This window comes from Hydra viridissima, unplaced genomic scaffold (assembly GCF_058129835.1).
Source record: "Hydra viridissima isolate aposymbiotic clone 2 unplaced genomic scaffold, HvirCarnegie_v1 scaffold_23, whole genome shotgun sequence".
Classification (NCBI taxonomy): Eukaryota; Metazoa; Cnidaria; class Hydrozoa; order Anthoathecata; family Hydridae; genus Hydra; species Hydra viridissima.
Genome location: NW_028324322.1, coordinates 307,677 through 326,830, shown reverse-complemented (window position 1 = coordinate 326,830; position 19,154 = coordinate 307,677). Strand labels below are relative to the sequence as shown.

Sequence of the window (19,154 nt, the reverse complement as noted above, 5' to 3'; positions counted from 1 at the left end):
TTATGTATATAGCTTTTATCATATATATATGAACTGATAATATATATATATATATATATATATATATATATATATATATATATATATATATATATATATAACACTATTTCAACCTAATGCGGACAGTCATAAAAAAGTCCACCTAAAGCGGACACTATTTAACCTACGTCAAACTCAATATAACTTGCTAAAAATCTTAAATAAATCTATAATTTAGTTGTTTTAGTAAAGTGTTTATTCCCTAACTAGGTGATTAATTACAAATATGAAAAATAAAATTTGATGTCCGTTTAGCGAAATTGTTTATACTACCAGTCTGTTTTACGCAAATTTTGACGCTAAGTTAACTTAAAGCAGACATTAAATTTTGCGTACAGCGCAAGGTTTTCTTGTAAACAGAATTTTACGAACAGAATGCTTTTCCGAGCAATCGTCATTTAGTTACGATTTATTTAGCTAGGTTTATTATTTCCTAATAAATTGAAATATTTCATGAAATAAATTTTCTCTACATTCCTTTTCTAAAGTATGAATACCCTCTTACATCTTTATAAAATGCTTAGAGCTCCATAGGTCTTGAGTGTTGGAAAAGATTAGTATAATTAAATTGGTTATTCCAAAAACCGGTTAAGGTAATGACTTCCCCTTTCTTTTCCCAATCAAGTTACTTTAATGTTTAATACTATTGAGTGTAACAATAGATGAGCATTTTGTGCAATAATTGCCTCATTGATTAAGAAACAAAAAATTTGCTAAATAAACTACATTTTTTCCGATATGCTCGAAAAATATAATGAGTGCCGTCGTAATTCGGAGATATTTTCTTACAACCATAGTTAAGATTTTTTTTTTTTTTTTTTTTTTAACTTTTTCTATCTCGTAAATGCAGGTGGGTAGACGTTTTTCACCATTTAAAGCGACAAAATTTAATATTATAATTAATCGAAGGCTTTAAATTTTTTGAGAAATTTTTGTAAAGGTTTTATCTTTTTAGGAAAATTAATCAAGGTTCCAACCATGGGAGACTTTTTCGTGCTCTCTTATCTCAACCCGTTTTTAAAAGTCGTTATCCCGACGCTGCCTAATACTTTAAACTGCGAATGTTTATTAAAAAGTCCCCAATTATTGTCGAACTTAAGTAAACTATTCTTCAGGAAAATTAAATGATGAACAAAGTCAAATTACTAGCTATTAAGGAGAGTGCTATAGAAAGTACTCGCCTTGGTGAACTGGAAAATTAGGGTCATTTAAAAGATATCTTTCGTCTTTAAGCATAAAAAGATAAAAAGAAAGTAATAGAATTTTAAAATTAAAAGTATAAAAATTTTTTTCTTTTTAAATTTTTAAGTGAAATTTGGTTTATCCTGCATCACTTGTGTAAATTTCTTTTTATGTAAAGCTCAAGACCTATCATCTTCCAAAGAAGAGTTTTATTTCCCTGTATATAAAAATTTCCTGCTTTTCTTTTCCGGAGCCGTTAGTTTTAAACAGCTCTGCACATGCGTAAATCTAGTTCTTAAAAACGCATGCTAAGTAAAACGGTTGGGGATTCTTTGAAATGATATTGGCTCAAAAGTCTTCTTAGTCTTCGTCATTATTTTATGTTATTGTAAGTTTAACTTTCATTTTTGTAGCCTTTCAAATAAGCATACAATTTAATACATCTATATAAGTTCAATGCTTATTCAGAAATTATTTAGATATATTTTTTAGTTCACTCTGCTTTTAAAGTAATATAAGACGCTGAATTTTTTGAAACTTACCAATATATTTTAATTTAATGTTAAGAATAAAGTAAAAACAAGTTCTTATAGTTTTTAATCAAAGACAAAAAAAAAAAAGGATCATCCAAAACTTCTGAAATATAGCAGGATAAGACTGAAAGAGAAATACTAATACGGAGATGGGAAGGAAAACAACACTTGTTATAAAAGCATCAAATAGGTAAAAAAAAATATTAAAGAGCAAGCCAAGTATTAATGTTTTATGATGACTTTAAAATTCAAAATCCAAAGTAAAATCCAAGTATTAATTAATAATACTTTAGGAATAACAAATCTTTTAAATGTTAAAAGTGTCTCAAAATAACAAATACCTTTGTAAAAATAGAAAGCCACTTCCAGCAGAGAAAATAAAATTAATGCACATTCAACAAGATTCCAAAACTCTCTGAAGTAATTGCACCCTCTCTTATATAATACTCTGCATTCACGAACAGTAAAAATAAACATGAAAATAAATAATATCTGCAATACAATATTAGCAATCTTGTTATTTGATGTTGAAGTATATAAACAAAAAGTGGCTACATCAAAATAAGGAATCATTCCACCAAATATAGCTGTTTTGTTAGAAGTTATTTATGTTTTTATTATTTTAAAATTAATTCTGGATTCATCATATTAATTTATGTCATATTTAGCAACAAGATTGTTAGTTTAAAAGGATTTTAGCTGCAACATTTTTAAGTAATCTGAAAGTAATAATGCACAAGTTTTGCCTTCACTATTTTACTGGAATAATCATGTGCTAATAAAATTGCTCTAAAGAAACTTAAAGAAGCTTTTTATAATAAAGATAACAAGAAAGAATACTTAAGCAGTTAAGAATTTGTTAGTTAAAGATTTAACAGAAGAAAAAAAAGAGAAATGCTGAAGTAGGATATTCTCACACGCTAATGTTCATATTTTTTTTGCGAAGCATCACTGAGTTACATCTTTTCTTTCTTTCGTTGTTTACTTTTGTTCTAATTGTTTTGTATGAGAATGGTACGAGTTCTTGAAACCTTTTTATGTAATCACGCTCTAAATAAAAAGGTCATTTTTTTGCTTGTTTAGTGATAAAATTTAGCTTACTCTCAGAAATACATCAGTAAGAAATTTTATAAAAATATACTTTACATTTTTTTAATTTGTTAAAGTTTAAAAACTAATTTTTCAATAACAGTTAAGTTCACTTAATATACAAATATGATTTGTACTGCTCCTAATTGAAGGATTTCATTATAACTAGTTGTTGCTAGGTAACATAAACACCAAATTGGTATAGCTGTTTTTTAGATAAATTTGCTTAAGCTTCTAATTCATGCATTTTAAGATACCATACTCTATTTAAAATAAATACCTGGCCAACCAGCTTTTTTGTCCAAGTATTTTTGAAACCATTTAAAAAACAGGTCTTCATACTCAACTGTCCAACGACAATAGTTTCTGTTTATTGCTTTACTCTCTAAAATTAAAACCATGAATGGGGGAAATGTTTTTGCATAACTCTTTACAAAGTTCAATTGATATAGTTAAATATATTTTAATGTTATTATAGTAGTTGCTTATTCGTATTGTTGAATGCAAGGTAAGACTTTTGACAAATGATTTGAACAGAAAAATCATAAGAAATCAATTTTTTGAAAAAGACTAATTTCCAGTAATTCAATTAAAATGAAAATAGCATGCATAACAGATGAAATAATCATATTATTTGATACAAAAAGTTTGAAATTTATATTGTCTTGTGTTTTTATTACTCAATTTTGTTTTAGAAAAAAAAAACATAGCTACCATTCTCTCTGTGAATTTCATATTTTGAATCATCTGAATCACTTGCATCTGTTTCAAAAAGTGGCGTTTTTATATCACCCTCTGTAATAATTAACAAAAGAACATCAATTCAAGTCCAAGTTAGTTGAAATGAGTATTGCTTAAATACACACAGTTTAACAAAAATTTTGCTACTGGATAGTCTTTTAACGCCAGCCTGCAAAGTATCGAAAGGAACTGAGTGCTTTTATCATGACATTCTCAAAATAAATACCATTATCTAGTAATAATGAAAGTTTAGTATTAACTAGTTATAAAATCTTTGTACCAAAATATTTACAATAGAGTAATTAAAACAGCAAGTAAACTTTTGCATAAGCAACTTTGTGTAATTCTATATACAAGATTTTGGTGAGATGGCAAATTTCTGAAGCTTTTTCACATTTTGCTGAGCAACTAGGAATCATGCTGTAAAGTATGGTGTTTAAGTTTTTGTTTACTATGAATTTCAATGAAGCTGTAGTATAGAGTTTCTTTAAAAAATCAAGTTTTAAAAGAAAGTATATTATATATATATATACATACATATATGTTAAAAAGAAAACATTCTTAAAGTCATGTTTCTTAAATGAGATTGGAATTCTTTATAGGAACTGGTAATACCTATTAAAAAACAAGTTTATATAATATAGCTCAAACAATTATTGGCAAATTTCTAATTAGTAATGCTGTGATAAAATGTTTGTTATTTCCAATATTTATTTCTTTCTTTTGTTTGAGACTTTAACATAACAAAGTAGAAGCTCTGAGCCTTATTTTTCAGTTATATATACGATAAAAAGTACTAAAACAGTTAAATTGTTTATGTATAGATTTTGGTTTTGTTTTAAGTTAAACTCCTGTGTGTAATTTTTAAAAAATATTGGGTTAGTAAGAATTATATATTTACCATTATTTTCTGGAGGATGATTGATCAAACTTGTCTTTTGTATTTTTTTCTGTGGTTCTTTACTTGTACTTTGTTCACCTAATGTGATATTGTTTAAATTGTAGGTATTTTTAGAAATTTTTAGGAAGAAACATTTTAAATTTGTTAAAGTTTAGGTTGATTTTTACCTTCATCAATGGTTTGCAATCGCTTTCCTGTTTTGATGAGCTGCATGATGGCAGGTGGAGCTTGGTAAATATTTCTATTAATTGCTTCACTATGCCCCATGTGCTCATAAAAAAGGTTGCGTTCACTCTCTATCATTGATTGTGAAGCGATAAGAGTACTAAGCCTATGTCTGTTGGTAGTAGCATTTAACCTAGTTTTATTTATTATAGGCAATTTTTCACAAATGCTTGTAAGTGCATGCCAACCAGAGCAATGACTATCAGAACTCTTTCCACTTGCAAACACATAAGGGTTGTTGTTTTTAATTCCAACATCGCTACGAATTTTAACATCAGACAAAATTCTCATTGCTGCTATTGTATCAACTGGAAAAAGAATCGGAACAAGATGATTATTCCCTTTTCCAGTCTGATAGGTTATTTTCATCTGATTGTCTTCAAAATCATCACAAAAAGATTTAATTCTTTGCTGATCAACCCATGCCCCTTCATCTGCTTCCTTCCAATCAGTCAAAAGCAACCTGGCTGGCTCACCACCTCTCCTGGCATTAAATAAAGTTAACCTTGTACAAGTACAGTTCCTTAGCAAAACAAATGAATGTAGATCCCACATCATGAACTTGTCATTTACTAATTTATCTATTGTTTCTATAGTAAAATTTCTTAGAAGGATAATGTCACTTTCAACAGGTAAGTTTGCTGGTTTTTTAAGTTTTTTATTTCTTCTATTATTAAGATTGTAACTTGCATCACCAAAGACATTTTCTTTTTCCAGATTATATAGCTTAATGAAATTTGAAATATCTTCTGCAACACTATCATCATCATTAGCTAAAAAGTTTCCTACAAGCTTTTCCGCTGCATTTAAAATAAGGTAACACAAAGCTTGTTTTAGTCCAGATTTTTGTTGATCATTGTTTTCAGATGATGTATAAATACTAATTGCTTTTGTTAGGTTGGTAAAGTTCTTACGGAGAAACATATCAGTTGAATTGTTAAATACTGCTTGAATATCTAACGATTTAAAATGTTTGTAGAGGTGAACCAATCTCCTCATATCAGCCCTAACAGACCTTCTTACTTCTGTCTGTTTATCTTTTTTTCTCTTTATTTTATCATAGAGACGAGAACCAATCATTAAAATTGTTGGATCACTTTTTATGAGTAATCCAATGTCATCATCTCTTAATTTGCCAATGATAAAAGATTTAAAATCATCACTATAATTTTCTAGTGATGCAGAATCCATGGTGTTTAATGGTATGCACAAAGCTGAAGCACAAGAATCTTTTGTGCATCTCATCTCATGTCTTTTAAAAAATGATCTAGCATAAAACCCAAAACATCCAGTGCACATTACTGGGTCTTTTTCTATTTGAGAGTATCTCTCTCTTAGGTAAGTTGGGTTTTTTTCAGATAATTGTTTTCTATTGTATTGCAGAATGCCATTTTTTCTAATTTGTTGAAATATTCTTTTTTTTTCTGTTTTATTTTTTGTGTTGATTTTTTCTAATGCCTTTTCATCTCTATGCTTCTTTAAGATGTGGCGATTCAATTTTGTATGCAGCTCACCACAGAATGGGCAAACTCTGGTAGGTTGTTTTCTGCGTATTTTTTTCTGCAAAATTTAATAGAAATAAATTAGAATAGTCTCAAATAATTCTCTGTAGTTTTTAATGTTCTTTTTTATTAAATGTTCTTATTTTGTTCTTATTTTTTTTAAAATAAAATGTTAAAGTAATGCCTGCAAAAATATTTCAGTATTGATTGAACTTCCTTGACTTTATTTTACTACTTAAAAAGGATAAAAATTAATTTAACCTCCACTAAATGCGAGTTTTGTAATGTGCTACAAGCACTCAAGTCAATTTCTTCTAAGTCTAAATTTAAAAAATATTTACAAAAAATGAGTCAAATGTTTTCTTTTTAAACTCCATTTGTTCATCTTTTTACATGTGCAAGTACTTACCTTCATCAATAATCTTGTCTGATGAGATTTTTTCTGATGAATAAGCTTCGTTCTAAATCATCAACAGGAATTTTTTTTTATTGAAAAAAAAATCATATAGAGTGCAATATTTTTAAATTAAATTACCCTAAGAATGACAGTTTTATTTTTATTATAGTTAAAAATAAAACTGGTATTTAAATTGTTATTAATATGGTCTGTAAAAATCAGGTTTAATGTTTACAGTATTTTCCAAGAAAACCCTATAGAGGTATGATTATACACAGGGTAGAGCAACTATTAAAATTTTGTCTGAAATTTAAAATTTATTATATAATTACAACTTTTGAAGGTTAAACCCTCCGTTTCCCCACACCCTTTTTTTTGATTCCATAACTTAAACTTGGATTCTCCAATTCATTTTAAAATATGTTTACAAATCTAGTTTTTGGCTAAAGAAAATATGGCTTTCTTGAAACAAGTTAATTGAAAAAGTTTTTTATCAAAATCTTAAAAATCAAATATCTTTCTGAAACGAACTGTAAAAATTTTGAAATTTTGCATAGTTACTCAACCATTTGTATATATTCATAGCTCCAAAAGGGTTTTCTTGGGAGTTAAAGTAAGAACTAACTAGGGCTAGTTTGCAGTCCATTATTACTTAGCACTATTGTTCTTTATTAATAAAAACAACTCAAACATTTTGTTTGATAATATAAACTCTCTCTTTTTTTTTTTTTTTGTAATATAAAGAAAAAATTTTAATATTTAAACTACTATCTAGAAATGTAGTAATGTAAGTAATAAAACCTAAAAACTAGGAAAAAGATCATCTTAACCTCTTCTAAGTGTGAGTCTTGTAATATGGTTTGAATACTGAAGTCAATTTCTTCTAAGTCTAAATTTTAAAAATCTTGTTTGTTAATCTTTTTATGAAAATTTTTTTTACTAAATATCTATAAGTTTTAGAGCTTATATGAACAAGCTTACCTCTACCAATAAACTTTTCCAATAAGAGTTCATCTTTTTGTGAAGAATTAGCTCCGATCTGAATCAATAGGATACTTTATTAATGATAAAAAAAAAATTTTTAATACCATTTAGATAGAAAGCAAAATTTTTCCAATTAAATATTCTAAAAAATTAAATTTTTCTCTTTTCTGAAGTATTAACATTAAGGAAGAACAGTGGTAAGTAATTAGAAAATAAAATGTCAAAGTAATGCCTGCAAAAATATTTCAGTATTGATTGAACTTCCTTGACTTTATTCTATTACTTAAAAAGGATAAAAATTAATTTAACCTCTACTAAATGTGAGTTTTGTAATGTGCTACAAGCACTCAAGTCAATTTCTTCCAAGTCTAAATTTAAAAAATATTTACAAAAAATGATTCAAATGTTTTCTTTTTAAACTCCATTTGTTCATCTTTTTACATGTGCAAGTACTTACCTTCATCAATAATCTTGTCTGATAAGATTTTTTCTGATGAATTAACTTCATTCTAAATCATCAACAGGAATTTTTTTTATTGAAAAAAAAATTGTATTGAGTGCAATATTTTTTAATTAAATTATCCTAAGAATGACAGTTTTATTTTTATTATAGTTAACTTTTTTTTTTCAGTTGTTAAATATCTCAAAAAAACTTCAGCACATTTATTTTTCTGGTATTTAAATTATCATTAATGTGGTCTTTAAAAATTTTAATTTGTTTAGAGTTTAATTAGTTTTATAGATCTAATTTTTATCATTTTTTTTAATACAAAAATATCTTGTGTAAAACAAGACTATTTTGTATTTAAAATACTCACACTCTCACTATTTTGGTTGACATAATCATTCTTTACTGGTTCACAATGATTCTATAAATATTAAAATGAATAAGTTATAATAATTTACCATTTTATGCAACCCGAGTGTTTCATCTTTTTTAACTTATATAATAACAATATGATAAATAAAGACAATTAAGACTATAAATTTTTCTTACATTTGACTTGTTTATCCAAGTAGAAGTGATAGCTTTTGTAATCTATCAATTAATCATCACTTTATTATAAAAAAACAACAAAACTACTAAATACTTGAAGTCAAAGATAAGCTTAAATTTTAATTAAAAAGTTTAACCAAATACAAAGTAAGAAATAAAAGTTTCATCATTCTTACAAATTCATCTGTAAGCATACTCAGAATATTACAAGCTGAATTCTAAAAAAATAAAATAGTATTCTAAAGTTTCTATCAATATGAGGGGATTCTTAATTTGAAGTAGTGTTAGATGCTAAATGCAAAAGTTGATACTTTAATTACTTTTTTGTTTTTACTAAAGAACCAACTCACTTCATTTTTAACATCATTAGAAGCGCCTTTCTTTACTGAATCTGAGAAATTCTAAAAAATAGAAAGCATATTGTTTTGCATTTACCTAAGGTTGATTACTGATTTTTTTTGGTTTCATTTTCTTGTTGTGTATAGTATTAGTGTTTTCCATTTAATTTGAAGACGCACAAGTTTTAGAAGTAGTAAAAAAAAAAAAGATACTTGATTTTCATCACTAATTAAAAATAGGGGATTTTCTGCAACACTTTTTCTAAGTTTAAATTCTATTGCTTGATTTGTTTGCGACTGTTTCTGTGCCAGTTTTGTTTCACCTTCGTTTTTTTTTTATTTATTCCTCTGCAATATAAAAAATACTTTGTTATGCGAATGGAGAGTTTAGTTCAAAAGTACTAGGCTAAGTCAAATTTTATTTAGTGCACATACAGTTATTTTTTAGTAGCTTATATTTAGTAAATATTGACATGGTATTGATCTCACTAACGGACAGATTCTCAAATAATTAGAAAAATATCATTTACCTTTGACTCCTTAATTTGCTCTTGTTTCCTTTCTAACTCCTTAAAGTATATAAACTAAACTTTAAAACCGTTTCAAATACGTCTTTATATTTATGCAATATTTAAGTAATATTTTTACATAATATATTTATCTATTTCTAGAGTTTTACAACGTTACAAAATTTCGATGTTTAAAAAGATTTTTTCTTGTTACACAAATTTTCCTTTCTTTTAGGAGTAATACTGAAACTAAAAATTAGATTTTATTTTGCATTAGAATCACCAAATTGAAAAACCTTACCTCTGCATGCCACATTAAACCATCAACACCATAAAAGTATACAATTTCTTCATTAGGTTCGATCTCTTTTAACGCAAATAAACACAAATGTGGATTTTGATCTTCAGTTAAAACTTTTTTCATTACTGCATTTGGAAAGTATTTGGAGTCGTTGACATACCGACCCAAGTATTCCTCATGAGAAGTGGCATCAATACTAAATATGAAAGAGATTTTTAAAAATGTCTTTAATATCAAACTTCAAAAAATAGAAATAAGCAAGATAAGTTTATTACCTGTATTCAATGTTATTGTGCATAAAGTCATACACATAACTCCCAGCATTAGTTTGTTCGTATACTTTTTCTTTTTTTATCATTTCACACTTTAGGAATAAATCTCCCCTGTACTGAACTATAAATTCTCCTTTTTGAATGTTTTTACATGCAAACACTCCATATCCTACGTAAACCAAAAAGTTGTTTATAATATTTTTAAATACTTTTTATATTACCTCTCCAAACTTATAGTTATCTCCTTACCTTTTGTTTTGTTAATAAATTTCTTGTATATATAATCAGGATCTGTCATCATTAATATATAATTTTTTGCTATTTCAGTTGGAGAAAGACGCTGCTACAATGGTAATAGTAAAAAAAAAAATTTTTTTTTATGGTAATGCATTAAAAAATATCTTATGGGTAAAAAACAATCTAAGGAATAATAATAGTAAATGGAGTTACGTACTGATTTCGTTTTTTTTTCAACAGTTATTGTTGTGACATGTGGTTCTGTCAATGAACAAGAGTCTTTGTGCTGAAAAATGAAACTGTAAAGTACTAGCTATTAAAAGTACTAAGTATTAGCCCTCAAACATAATATACTGTAAGAATTAGGAAATAAAGTTATAAGTTGTATGCTAAAAGTTGCTAATGCTTACCGAGTTAGTAACATTATCAATAATGACTTCTGGTTCGTTCTAAGGAGAGATTTGTATTCTATCATTTTGTTAAGCCAAATGATGAGTCGTAAAATAATAGAAAATGTTAAAAAGTGTGACTTACATTTACATTTTCTACATCCAATCTTTTACTACTTAATAAATTCAATTCTTTGAGTAACTAAAAAATCAAAATGAATATTTTTTTGAAAATGATAGTAAACAAATTCTTGGTAATTTAAAAAAAACAAAAAACTTTTTTTTACATCTGCCAGTGGTAATCTTTCTTCTGGTAAGGTTTTCCAACCTAATGTTATTAGGTAAATGAGTTGACAAATCTCCTTCTCATTTTCAGGATAGAGATTTTTTAATATGCCGACGTTTGGTCTTTCATCGTTTTTAATTGCATCAAGAAGGAAAACATCGTTTAATAAAGGCAAATTATTTTCCCAAGGTGAGCTAAGGTTGGATAAAATTTCAAAACTCGAAATAGCAATAGCATAAATATCTGTCGATACTGAAAGAAAACTCGTACTTTTTTTAGCAATCTCTGGGGCTACATAGCTTATTGTTAAACCCTCTAATTTTGTTCCGTTTACTGTTGTTGCGTTACTTGTTGCTGTGTTTTTTATTGTTGTCATATCTCCAAAGTCTGAAATTTTTACAATAAGATTTTCTAAAGTGCCACTCACTAGCATGTTATTTGGTTTGATATCGCGATGTATGATATTTTTTTGGTGGAGATAATCTATTCCTTCGCATGCTTGAGTTATATAGTCGACCCTTTCACTTAATTTGAAATAATCATTGTCATTTAAAATAATCATTAAATCTTTTAACGAATGCACAATCACATCATTAAGTTGAACACAGCAAATCTCAAAACAAAGAGCTGTAGGGCGTAAACTAAACCCATAGAATTGAACAATATTTTTATGCTGGAGTTGTCTTAATTGATCAGTAACCGTCCAAACACGTTTCTTTGAAAATTGCATTTTAAAAACTTTAACTGCTAAAATTTTCTTCTGTACAACTGACTTGTACACTTTAGCTGAACTACCTTCGCCAATTAAATCAGAGAAGTTTAGAGGCAGTTCAGACAATTCGAAATCTCTCACTTTTTTTTCTAATTCACTGTTTTTAAAAGTAAACAAGCTCATTTTGGTTTCCTAAAAGAAAGGAGAAAGCATTTAAAAGGAATATTACATCTTTGAGTTAAGTATTATCAGTTAAAAATGTTAAAAAAGTTTACGGTGTAAGTTTTAGAAAATCTTTTTTATATTATTAATTATACATACGTTGATTTATATTGTGTTATTTTAAATTACATTTATAGAAATGGTGTTAAAATTTTTCAAAAAAGGATTTTTTGAAAAATTTTAATTTAAAGATTTTTTTTTTTTATTTAGTACTTAGATGGTCGAAGTTTTTCCCCTTTCAATTAAGCGCAATGTCTAAAGAGAATAGCATGCAAGAAGAAAGGAACCTTGACGTGGTTTGCATGCTTAGCTAAAGTTGATTTAATATAAATTGACCATATTAAATCTCTGTAAACGCGAACTGCACTGTATTGCACATGTGATAATAAGTTTAATACTGAACGAATCCTTACTTAATAATACTATTATTACTATTAGGAGAGGGGAAAAAAAACCCGTTTGTTTTTATTGAATCGTAACAAAGATTTGAAACCGTAAAAACAGATTTTTCAAGTCTTCGTTCATGAAAGTGATTCAGTAAATTCGCGGTCATTCGAAGCCTAATTTTAAAAGAATTTACTTTTGAATAACTGAAAATCGGACATCTGCTTGAGTTTGTCAAGAAAAATTAACAGGAAGGAAAGTTGCTTGGAATAAGCGGGAAATTCAAATAAGTTCCAGTTCGAATAATTAGGAGTTTACTGTATATGTGATCGGCTGGGATAAAGGGTACTAATAGTGCGGGTTGGAGTTAGGAGTGTCTTATTATTTCGTAAAGATTTGATCCGCTACTCGACTGAGACTTTTTTTCTTTCTTTCTCTCTTTTCTAATATTATTCTAATCAAGTTAGCATTAAAATTCGTTTTACTTACAAGAGCGGTATTTAAAGAAAAAAACAATAGACAAACAGTAAATATATTCTGTACATATATATTTGATTCATGTGTAATCTATTTTAAAAAATTTGCTGCCGACTACGAGTTAACTTATATGCCGAAATTTGTTATAAGGTGCTGGCTAATATAAATAAGCCTAAGGGTTTCCTGGCAATAAAGGGTTAAATTACTATTTTAATTTTAAAACCATAAATTGAGTACCATTTGTTTTGATTATAAAGACTAATGGATGAGACCTTAAAAATAATTTTGTTATCTTATTTTCATCGGTGGAGATATATGAAACATCTTTATATGTGCACAGTACAGATTTACTTTTATAAATTCTACTTTAGTTAGGATGATAAAGACTTGTGATAGTATTTTAATTGTTATTTTGCTGTGTAATACGAATGGGGGGATTTTTTCATTTGATTTTCCTTTATTATTTATTTATTTTTCTGTCCGTTAGTTTTTCACATTTATTTGAAGCGAACCTCGGAATTAGTGAATAGCTAAATTTTATGTTACTACATTTTAAAACATTCGGAAAGGATTCATACAAATGTAAGAATTTGTTTAAATTAGCAGAAAATAACTCTAAATTTGGATTTGGATTTAGGATTTGTCTTTTTAAGATTTAAAAAAAAAAAAATAAATAGTTTTTTTGGAATAATATAATTTGAAATTTTTGACTCTTAAAAATGAGATACCTGAAATGAAATTTTGTAATTTATTTTTAACAAGTCTACTTTTTTTCTTTTCGTGCCTAACCTCCTGACCGTATAACGCATATTTTAAATTCCACAAGAACAAAAGAATACCTTTTAAAAATGTCTTAAAAGAAAGTCTTTAAAATTTTTCTTCTTTTGAATAATGAACGGAACTTTGCCGCTGTTTTTTTTTTTTATGCGCCAAAAAAATTCGAAAATCAAGTTATTTCACATAAGTTTATTCGAAAATCTTTCGTCGAATAAAAATATAGAAAACAACGAATTTTAACTCTGATTTTTAAATTTTTTAGACTTAGTTTAAAATTCATTTGACGTCTCAATATCTTGACCTAAGAAATTGGTTTTTGTGTACGGCTTAGAAAAAAGTCTATATAAAATAAGCTTCCTTTATGAAACCATTACATAAGTGTTCCGAATAAGTTTTCAAAACTTATAACGGAGAACAGAAGTTTAAGTACGTTTAGTGCGCTAGTCTTTAACTAGAAATTTAACTCTACATTAGTCTGTTTTCTAATATATAATTATATTGCTTTTTTTGGGTTTTTTCCACATTGGAAAACACCACAGCAAAGTTCTTTCCCAGTAAAAAGGATTGTATTCGCAATTTTATCTATTTATAAATAATAATGGTAATTAAAATTAAAAATTCTATTAAAAAGTTCTTATGACAAACCTCTTGTTAACGGTAGCCATAGTAACATTTTAATTCAATTTAAAGTCAGATAGCTTTGAAATTTTTAATCGTCGTTCGTTATTGTCAAAAAATTATTTTTGTTCAAATTTAACTTCAGACTTTAAAAAAATCGCAACAATATTGGCCCCTCATTACTAACAAGAATGAACTACTTGACTTTGAATACAAGAACAAAAGCGCTTCAAAGTTTAAGAACTATTGACATATATTTCTTTGAGAAATAAATATAAAACGTTAGATACCTAGAACAAAAAGTTCTGTTTAAACAGAAAAGAGTAAAGAAACTCCTTGATTATTTTGCTTCTCTAGTTAATGATAATTTTACCTTATAGTGTTTCTACATTTTTATAATTGTTACTAATTTGTTAAAAAACTGTATTGAGAAAATGTCCTTTAGTATGTTTAAATTTAAAATATTCCGTTTTCAGTTGCGAATGACGAAAAATTTTCGTTAACGGGGTTAATATTAAAATTTGTAAATTTGAGAGGTTTTAACATTGTTAAAACTAGATTCCTTTGAATTTCATTTGTGAAGTCGTTGCAATTTGATATTGCGTTGTATAGGAATGTGGGACAAGATAACTAACGTTTTGAAAAGCACTTATATCTTGGTCAATAACTGTTTCAATTAGTAAAACTTTATCAAGAAGTGATATTATGTATTTAAAAAAAGCCTCATAAAAAAAGGAAATTATGCTGGAAAAAACTAATTCAAAAATGTTACCTCAAATCGTTATCTTGCCCCTTATGCGTTAATTATTAGTCATTTATTTATTAGTTTTATAAAAATTAATTTTTTAATCTATTGGTTTTCACTTATTTTTAAATGAAAATCCTTTCTTAAAATATTTAACTGATTTTAATTTCTTCTAAATGTGCTGACAAATAATGTTAAAATAATTTAGGATGTCTTAAACTTCGATAGACGGCTTAAATGAAAACAGACCACCTACGTATACTCACCGCCCGGGCGTATTTATTTACCAAAACGTAAATTGTATTATTTAATAAATATAGGAACGCACAATGGGTCACTGATGTTTACCTTAATGAAGATTACACGACAAAAATAAAATTGATATAGTTTTAGTATTATAGTATTTGTCGACTGAATAAGGTGAATTAAAAGTTGACAATTAAGTGGAAATTACTAAATTATGTTATTACATTCAAAAGGTAAGTGCTTTTCCTTTTACATATATGTTCGCTAAAAATTAATGAATAATGATAAATATATATTTTTAACAATACTATAACTTAGTTTAACAAAATATTTAACTAATAGAACTATTATACACACTGCATATGTTATAGATGCCATCAAGCCAACCTTGTATTTAAAAATTACTTGTTGTCTAACATCAATAACTTTTAGTTAGACAATAATCGAGTTAAAAATTGAATCTACATTTCCAAACGTAACCGCAGCACTGCGCAATTTTTAAGTATTGCTACTACAAACTGCAGTGGCGAAAGATCATTTTCAGCAATCAAAACAATAAAAAATACTTACGATCTTCTTTGGAACAGAGCAAACTCAATGATTTAAGTATTTTATCCATTGCGAGAGATTTATTTGATAATTTAAATACAAGTGATATTATTGATCAATTTGCCAGAGAAAAAGCCAGGAAAATAAATATATAACTTACATTTGTTTAGATTAAGGCTTGTTTTTGTTCTTAAATGTTTTTTGATTTCATTAAATTTCATTTTTGTTTAGTATAAAAGTAATAAATAGATTTTTTCTAGTTCTGACACTTTTGTAAAACTTTTCCGGAGACTCCGCTCCCATTTGCCATTCTGTGTATTTTCTTAGGAAGAGGGGCGCATTATTTTTCGTAGGCCACGGGTGCCTATTTACTTAAGACGACCCTGGATCCCTGAGTAAATGAAATTTCAATTATCAATTACTTTTTTTATTTTTCATTTAATCAATTCAATCTAGCAAAAAAATATTTTTTTAAAATGACAGCAACACAAAAAAACGTTTCAAATCAACATGTCTGGGTTCTGGCATTTTTGAAAATATTTAACATAAAAAAAATTTCGTATCATAAAAATAATAGTCGCGAATAGCTGAAATGTTAGATCAACTTATGTACTTTAACTTTGAGAGGATCTATTTTAAGTAACTGCAGATCCGTGAAAACCAATTTTAAAGGAAGGAGCACAAAACCAGTGTATTGCGGTAAAATTGTCTTTTAATCTTCACAGAAGAGAAGTTGTCTTATTACTAAACCTGTAAAAAGACAACAATGTTACTTTAATAATATGAAACGTGTTAAATTAAAGTTTCATAACAAAATTCTTTTTAATTAATTTTGAAGTTTTTTTCGATTATCTCAAATTAGCCCAAAATTTCTCACAGACTATTTAAGCTAGAAGGATGAAACTTTCACAGAGGCTAAGTTATCATAGTATAACTATAAATATACCATAATCGTTTTAACAACTTTTTAATTTTGGTTAACGTTATGTACTCAAGTACCACATTGTGCAATGCTACTAGCACCATCTTTAAAATTCGGTTTAAACTATACGATATGCAGCGTTAGGATACATGCAGAATAAGTTCCATAAAAAGAGAATATAAGACAAGTATCTGAATTACATTGTGTAAAATTCATTTACATATTCCTTACTTGATAACTTTGCAGTGAGAAAGGGGAGCTTAAAAAGTTATGTTATTGAAAATAAGATTACAAATATTATTGAAAATTTTAAACTTTACCAGCAAAGAAAATTATTGGAACACTGATTTAGGCATTATATAAAATGGGCAAAAGAATATAGTTTCCGTAAAGTTAAAAGCTATTTGAAAATCAAATGAATCATACTAAACTTATTCATTCAATCAAGGTGAAAAGAGACGGGGAAACAATATTTACATTAATAGTTACATTGAGAGCCATTTACGAATAACTTTTTTGCATTACAATAGCATCATTTCAAAAAATTCTTTAGAGAGTTTTTAGAAAAACAAACGAATGCGTCAATATCAATCAATATCAATTTCTTTTGTGTTAATAAGATTGTTATAAAATACAAGTCACTAGAAATAGTGATTCACTACTAAATTGCGCTGATCTATGATTACAGTAATACAAAAATAATATTGGAAATAAATTAATGACATAAAAAAAAAAAAAAAAAATATACACAAAATTTACAGAGTATAAATCAGAATTTTTATAGAAATGCAATATAGGTGATATAAATAATTTAACGGATCCTCATATTTAGAAACAAACAGAGCGTTAATCCCTCTGTTCCAAAAATGTCACTAAATTCGTAACTATGGTATACTAGTTTAATAAGATAACCGTTTACAAAGACTTGAGTTGCACCAAGTGTATCGAAGAACAGAGAGAGAGAAAGAGGGAGAGAGAGAGAGAGAGAGAGAGAGAGAGAGAGAGAGAGTGAGAGAGAGAAAGAGAGAGAGATCCTGCGCATGCCGCTAAGCTTTATAGTACTATTTTGCGGTCACGCTCAAAGAAGCTAATCTGGCTGGTGTGTTAGCGAACTAAAGCATCACTGCGGTCGGCACTTTAATATTATCATTTAGAATCTTAATGTTTTTCTCAAATGTTACTTTAATTAATTGATTTGATATTTTGTGTCCTTCTAGCTGGTAAAACTTGTTAACTGTTCTTTTAACAATAAGTGGTCTATTGTTAGAGATTACCCGTACTTCTGCAGCCAGTACCTGCCCATTACTGGATGGGGTTAAACTTTAAATTATGCCCATTTTTCAAACTGAACGTGGAACTTTTGAGTCATCAATTAACACGACGTCGCTAACTTTTGTTTGAAATTCCGAATTCTGATTTGTAATGGTTTTGTGAAGTTCTTGTAAATTAATTAAATATTCTTTCTTCCTAACATCCCAGTGGTGGTCCAAAATCACCTAATGATGTAAATATCTTTGTTTATCTTCGCTTTGAACTGTAAAATTATTAGGATTCAGAGATTCCGGAGGCATTTTTATTTTAAATATAACATGATTTTGAGTGAGAGGCTCGTCTCTAAGTATTTCATAAACAAATGTGATTGGACGATTATTTGTAATTCAACTTCAGCCAATATCGTCAGCATTTCTTCATATGCAAATCTTGATGTGCCAAGGCTTTTTTTAAGTGTTCTCTAGGTAGTTCGGACCATCCTTTCGAATACTCCTCCCCATCAAGGCGTTGCAGGAATGTTTAAACACCAATGTATACGTCGTGAATTCGAGAAGTTTTGTGTTTCTTTATCAAAAAAGTTGAAACCATTGTCACAAATAAATTGAACGGGTGCTCCAAAGCGACCAATAAAATGACGAAGGCCACGAATGCAAACTTCTGCTGTACAATCGGGAACCAGATCTAAATAGAGAAAAAGTGTACTACAACATGTAGCAACAAATATCCACGCTTTTCACATCACATTACTTTCATATATTTCTTAAGATAACCGTTTAAAAAGAAGTTACAAAGCCGTTTAGACGATAATTCGTCTGACTTTTTTTTCCCGTGAACTTTGGGAAGTTCCCGTGAACTTTGGGAAGTCAGACGAGAAAACTTTGGTTTTTGCGCTAATGCAATTTTTCATCTACCGGAATATGTTCCTGCGGCTTTTCTCTGATCTTAATGAAATATCGTAAAGTTTCGGGGGGTTAATTAAAGGTTGCGCCAAAATTTAGTTAATTAAATTGTCAGTGCTATTCAGAAGCAATATGACAAACGAAAAGGATAATTTAGAGTATGCTTTTAAAATAGTTTGTGATTTATTTTTTATTAAGTTTTTAAAGGATTACCAAAAAGAAGTTTTAATAGCTCTCAGCAATGGCAAAGATTGTTTTGTTTGCCATCCAACAGGCTGTGAAAAACATTAATTTGAAATTACAAAATACGGGTTTACAAAATATATTCGACGTATATTTATATTTGGCAAAATGGTTGATAATTGGTTGAAAATAGTTGATTTTTAAAAAGTTTATTACCCCCGTCTTT

At 27.7% G+C, this 19,154-nt stretch overlaps 2 protein-coding genes and 1 long non-coding RNA gene across 4 annotated transcripts in view; 1 reads left to right on the top strand and 2 right to left on the bottom strand.

The window, feature by feature from the left end:
- Positions 1-6,009, bottom strand: part of LOC145187181 (uncharacterized) — a 101,970-nt gene extending 95,961 nt beyond the window's left edge. For both annotated transcript variants that reach the window (XM_090075617.1, XM_090075616.1), the window contains exons 1-4: positions 4,653-6,009; positions 4,486-4,563; positions 3,558-3,638; positions 3,124-3,228 (exon numbers count right to left, since the gene is read on the bottom strand). In XM_090075617.1, coding sequence (XP_089931743.1) covers positions 3,124-3,228; positions 3,558-3,638; positions 4,486-4,563; positions 4,653-6,009 — 1,621 coding nt within the window. The remainder of the gene's footprint in view (positions 1-3,123; positions 3,229-3,557; positions 3,639-4,485; positions 4,564-4,652) is intronic.
- On the top strand, positions 210-17,273 carry LOC149876250 (uncharacterized). The gene is made up of 7 exons (XR_016448842.1): positions 210-1,609; positions 4,641-4,716; positions 4,863-5,342; positions 5,428-5,526; positions 5,887-6,048; positions 6,194-6,244; positions 12,067-17,273. It is a non-coding gene; the product is annotated as an uncharacterized LOC149876250 (long non-coding RNA).
- LOC145191936 (uncharacterized) lies at positions 9,432-11,825 on the bottom strand. The gene is made up of 8 exons (XM_090075650.1): positions 10,924-11,825; positions 10,782-10,838; positions 10,658-10,696; positions 10,465-10,533; positions 10,260-10,353; positions 10,014-10,179; positions 9,739-9,934; positions 9,432-9,497 (listed from the first exon to the last, which is right to left on the bottom strand). The coding sequence occupies exons 1-8, from the start codon at positions 11,815-11,817 to the stop codon at positions 9,432-9,434; spliced, it is 1,581 nt and encodes a 526-aa protein (XP_089931776.1). The 5' UTR covers positions 11,818-11,825.
- Positions 17,274-19,154: the final 1,881 nt, after the last annotated feature.

Bases quoted from the DNA above. Each gene is read 5' to 3' on its own strand.
- LOC145191936 (XM_090075650.1), bottom strand. From the start codon at position 11,817: ATGAGCTTGTTTACTTTTAAAAACAGTGAATTAGAAAAAAAAGTGAGA. The intron at 10,697-10,781 runs GTAAGTCACACT...ATCTCTCCTTAG, and splicing joins TGGATGTAGAAAATGTAAAT to AACGAACCAGAAGTCATTAT. The intron at 9,935-10,013 runs GTAATAAACTTA...TTTCATATTTAG, and splicing joins CACAATAACATTGAATACAG to TATTGATGCCACTTCTCATG.